At 37.5% G+C, this 5516-nt stretch overlaps 1 protein-coding gene across 1 annotated transcript in view; it reads right to left on the bottom strand.

Annotated features, from left to right (window-relative positions):
* LOC111727263 (protein strawberry notch homolog 1) overlaps positions 1-5516 on the bottom strand; it is a 14139-nt gene that overhangs the window by 1427 nt on the left and 7196 nt on the right. The window contains exons 3-10 of the mRNA XM_023516834.1: positions 5193-5326; positions 4950-5040; positions 4328-4489; positions 3489-3624; positions 3303-3408; positions 3022-3175; positions 1400-1582; positions 552-649 (exon numbers count right to left, since the gene is read on the bottom strand). Of these exons, the coding sequence (XP_023372602.1) occupies positions 552-649; positions 1400-1582; positions 3022-3175; positions 3303-3408; positions 3489-3624; positions 4328-4489; positions 4950-5040; positions 5193-5326 (1064 nt within the window). The remainder of the gene's footprint in view (positions 1-551; positions 650-1399; positions 1583-3021; positions 3176-3302; positions 3409-3488; positions 3625-4327; positions 4490-4949; positions 5041-5192; positions 5327-5516) is intronic.

Below are 5516 nucleotides of genomic sequence, written 5' to 3' on the forward strand. Positions count from 1 at the left end.
CGCCCGCCACAACGCCTGGCCATTTTTTGGTTGCAGCCATCATTGTTGTTTGGCGGGCCCAGGTTGGGGATTCGAACCCGCCACCTTAGGTGTATGTGGCTGGCACCTTAGCCACTTGAGCCACAGGCGCTGAGCCACCTAAACCATTTTTTAAAGCTCTTTTTGAAGATCTCATTTCTATTTCTAATTTTTATAGCAAACATTATTATATTAGTGCATATAGTAAATGCTTCCTTGGATAATGGTAATTTCAAATACATGAAACCATAATTAAAGGTGAACCAAGCTGTCACAGATTTGCAACATGTATAAGACAAACAAAATCCAGCTCTTGTTAGTTCACAATAATATAGTTAACATTTTAGGATTGTGAAATGTCTTTGTTATGTTTCCAACATATTTACTATTAAGGAAGAATAAAGAATTGCAAAAACCCAGATCTGGAAAACCTTTAAGGGTTTACATAGCTGAATCACAAGTTTTCTCCCCAAGAAATGTCAATATTTAAGCTAATCTAAGTAAAAACTCAAAAAGAAAACCAGAAACATTACTTGGCAGTTGAAACGAAATCATTCAATTCTCCCCCACCCTCTTCCAAAGCTTCTAAAGTCCTGGCTTCTCCTGTAGACTGCAGACCAATTACAACACACTGGAGAAAAAAATAAACATATTAATTATAAATAAGGTTTGCAATTTCTTACCAAGACATATTTTAAATATTTAGTAAAAAAATTTTTTAAATCCCATTATTGTAAAGCACACTTTTCACTTACTATTTTTTTCTTTTTATTAAGACATATACACATAGATCATGAATACATTTGTGCATGTGGGGTAAAATGTGTTGATTTTTTTATACAATTTGGAATGCTTACATCAAACTAATTAATATAGCTTTCACATCATTTACTTAATTATTCTGTTAAGATATTTATGTTCTAGACTTGATAGATCTCACTTACATCCTTGCGATATGCTCCACAGGTGTGGTCCCCCCCATCATTTACTTCTTTATTCTATATATTTGAGACATATTATATGTCAAAGACTTATGCAGGAAATAGGATTATAGTTGGAAGCATGACTGAAGCCCCTATCCTTGTAGGATTTTCTTTTGTGCTTTATGTAGATACACATCTGCTAAAAAACCCCAAAACTTTAAGGTAATACAATTCACATGTCATCAGTGGCAAATAGCTATGGACAGTCAATTTATAGTGATAAGTATTTTGTTACACTTTTGTAATTTAAAAATATATATATACTTGGAAGTCTTAACATCTGTGTAACTATCCTTTTTAGGAAGACCAGATTTTACAAGTAGAAAATGTCAACATCCACAAATCCTTAATAACATAACCAAAAAGAATCAAATCTCTGAATGAGCTTTCCAACTTACTTTTCCATTCTTGATTTCTTCTCGAGCTAGCTGCACAACTCTTTTAACTTTGGATGCTATGCATAAGTATTTGAAAAACCTCTGGTGAGCAGACCAGAACTGACCCCACATGGACTTCTTCATTCGTTGCTCAGCATCAATGAGATCTGCGGCTTGCTGAAATCGCTCTCTGGCAATGACCCACTGAAGATACATAACATTTCCGATATTTCATCTTTGAGAGCAGTTATTTAGAAATGACTAATTCAATCAAAATAATGTTCACTGCAAGGCCATTTAAAATAATTTAATAAAGCATCTTCTGTAACTTTGGAAACTAAATACATTTGAACCTTCATAGTTGATCACTTTAAGTTGACCCAATTTTCATAAACTGGACATGTACCACATATATGTATCAGTATAGTAGGCCTATTATGCTGACCACCTCTGTATGTTGCCTGGTTTGTTATAATCCCTTGGGTGGTCAACTTACAGAGGTTACTGTTTTTTTTCCTAAGATGATCTGACTTTTCTCAAATTAGGACTGCATCATAACATAGCCAGGTTAGGCATTGTGGTTTTAAAAACTAGGCAACTGGCTCAGTGCCTGTGGCTCAGGCAGCTAAGGCGCCAGCCATATACACCTAAGGTGGCAGGTTCGAATCCAGCCAGGGCCCGCCAAACAACGATGGTTGCAACCAAAAAATAGCCTGGCGTTGTGGTGGGCGCCTGTGGTCCCAGCTACTTGGGAGGCAGAGGCAGGAGACTCACTTGAGCCCAGGAGTTGGAGGTTGTTGTGAGCTGTGAGGCCACGATGCTCTACCCAGGGAGACAGCTTGAGGCTCTGTCTCAAAAAAAAAAAAACAAACTATACAACTGAGTGGCACTCGTGACTGAGTGGATAGGGAGCCAGCCCCATATACCGAGGGTGTCGGGATCTAATCCGGCCCCTGCCAAAATGCAACAAAAAATAGCCAGGCGTTGTAGTAGGTGCCTATAGTCCCAGCTACTCAGGAAGCTGAGGCAAGAGAACCACCTAAGCCCAGGAGCTGGAGGTTGCTGTGAGCTGTGATGCCACAGAACTCTATCGAGGGCAACAAAGTGAAACTCTGTTTCAAAGAAAAAAAAGGAACTATGCAACTGGTCAGGAGCAGTAGCTCATGCCTGTAATTCCAGCACTTGGGAGGCAGAGGCAGGTAGACTGCCTGAGCTCACAGGTTTGAGACCAGCCTAAGCCAGAGCAAGACCTCATCTCTAAAAATAGCCAGGCATTGTGGTGGGCACCTGTAGTCCCAGCTACTTAGGAGGCTGAGGCAAGACTCGCTTAAACCCAGGAGTTTAAGGTTACTGTGAGGTATGATGCCATGGCACTCTACCAAGGGTAACAAAGTGAGACTCTGTCTCAACAAAAAAGAGAAATATGGAACTGATACAAATGCTTTTATGAATTATTTTTAAAAAGTGAAAATTTGGAAAATAAGGATATTGGTTCTATACATTCTAATCTGGTAATTTATCCTTTTTTTTTTTTTTTAAATTCGCAGAAACACATTCCTGGAGGCTGGCAAACATCAACAGACAAAACTCTAACAGATATTATCAGACACCTTAAATAGCAGGAATTAAGAAAAACTTCTTACCAATTTGACCGCTTTATTATACATTTTAACATAGCTCTGAGAAAGAAGAACTTCTTCAATTTTGAAGGTCACACCAGTAAAGCTCAGCTGTCGAGCAATGTACATTCCTCTAAGCTTCATATCCATAGCAACTATTTCCATGGCACCAACACCTCTGAATAAAATTGAAACACACAGTAACTATCAATAAAGTAGATCTGAACACACAGTAACGAGGTTTTTAGCAGCAACACATTTCTCAGTTTGCTGCTGAGACCGGTGTATACCATAAACGCCATTACCTCCGTTCTACTGCTTGAATAAAATCACTGAATTCTCTGAATGGAGTCCCCTCGCCCCATATTCCAAGGCGGTTCATATAGGCCATATTACGTGGTTCAGAAGCACCTGAAAAACCCCCCAAATGAAACATATTATACCTGAAAAAAATAACCTACAGATATCTTTTAAAATAAATAACTACTTACCAGTGGCACTAGCATAAACAACTCTGGCTTTTGGCAATTTGTTCTGAAGCTCTAAAACTGCTAAGCCTGTCTTGGTTGGCTTTGAAGAACCAACAGGACATAAGTTTTTTGCTTTATGACATTCATCAAAAACTATCTATAAGAAACAAATTAAGGAACACATCACATTAATAGTTAAAGGTCTCCATCCTCTATGTAATAGTTAACTTTTATTGCCCTGAGACCTTCAAAGTATCCTTTCCTTTAAGATTAATTACCACTATAAAGGAGGCCCCTTCCCTCTCTCTAGACTGAAAGGCAACCCACTGAATGTGGGATCTATCTTAGCCAGATACTTAGTTCATAATTAGAATGGAAGAAAGAGCCACTATAGCAAGAACACTTATATTTTGGTAAATTCTGTTAGGGTGAAAAGCACGACTGGTAACCAAGTTAATCAGCATTTTGAAACATAGTGTTCCTCAAGCAGGACCAGTATTAGGTATGCTACAGGCAAGTAAGTAAGTTGAGGAATCACTAAATTAATAGTTTTTTTTTTTTCCTTAGTCTTTGTAGATACTTTACCATGTAAATATGTAATGTGAATCCCTGAGTGGGAAATACAGTATTCAGCATTCTCCACACCTATTAATATTTTTCTAAAAGGGGCTTAAATATTGGTCTCCTATCTGATACATAAGAGAATCAACTTCCTAATCTCCTCTGACTCTATATAATCAATAAAGCTCTTACTCCAATAATTTGTTTATTTAACCTCAAGATGCCTGTTTTCCAAAGTTCTATTCTTACATAATTTTTCTGCCATTAAAATGTATGAAAACATTTGCTGTAAAGGATACCACTCCATCGAAGTCATCACCGCACCAATGTAGAAGTTGTTTTAACCTTGTTTTATATTTGCCACCGGACTGGCTCTCACCAATAAGGGAGGAATAAGTAGCAAAAATAACACCCTTTTTCACACTCCCATTATGTTTAGAAGAAATTTTTCCATATTTAAACTAAGAAAAGAAAAGAGAAGAATTAGTATGCCTCTCTCTCAGAAACATTTATTCCACTCAAACTTCTACAAGTTCAATCAGAAACTCATTCAATCTTCATCACAACCCTACAAAATAGTAACTTTTTTTTTTTTGAGACAGAGCCTCAAGCTATTGCCTTGGATAGAGTGCTGTGGCATCACAGTTCACAGCAACCTCCAACTCCTGGGCTCAAGTGATTCTCCTGCCTCTACCTCCCAAGTAGCTGGGACTACAGGCGCCTGCCACAATGCCTGGCTATTTTTTGGCTGCAGCCATCGGTGTTTGGCAGGGCCCGGGCTGGATTCAAACCTGCCAGCTCAGGTGTATGTGGCTGGCTCCTTAGGCGCTTGAGCCACAGGTGCCGAGCCACACAATAGAAATATTATTTCCATCTCACAGATATTTACTACATGACCAACTGAATAGAAAACTCTCATACCTTATTTAATGAATGAACCAAAATGTTTTTTGCTCCAATATCCCTTAAATCTCTTTCAGCATCATACTTTAAGTCATTAGAAACACTAAACCTGTCAAAAAAAAAACAAATGCAAATTCATCAATCTAGCAGAATTCAAGAATAAAGCCAAGTCTTAAGAACACACATTCATTTATATGCATCCCCCACATGCTAAAGTAATTATTCACCAACTAAAACTTTTACTGCCACTCTTTAACTTACCATAATGCTCTTTTTCTACTTAACAAGTAATTTTCATAGATGATTCCTGCTATCGTCCTTCCTTTTCCTACACCAGCACCATCACCTATTAAGAAGCCAGCACGATCTCCATTAGGTAGGAAAGTTTCATGTTGCTGAAAAGGAAATTGTTAGTAATTAATCCTTCTGATATTTTGGTAACCAATCTTTCATACAGTGTTTTAGAAATATATTGATATTACCTATTTTTATATAAATGATATGTAGTTCAGCTTTTTTTTTTTTTTTTTTTTTTTTTTTGACAGAGCCTCGTAACCAAGTTAATCAGCATTTTGAAACATAGTG

This window comes from Otolemur garnettii, unplaced genomic scaffold (assembly GCF_000181295.1).
Source record: "Otolemur garnettii isolate 467f Iridium unplaced genomic scaffold, OtoGar3 scaffold00099, whole genome shotgun sequence".
Classification (NCBI taxonomy): Eukaryota; Metazoa; Chordata; class Mammalia; order Primates; family Galagidae; genus Otolemur; species Otolemur garnettii.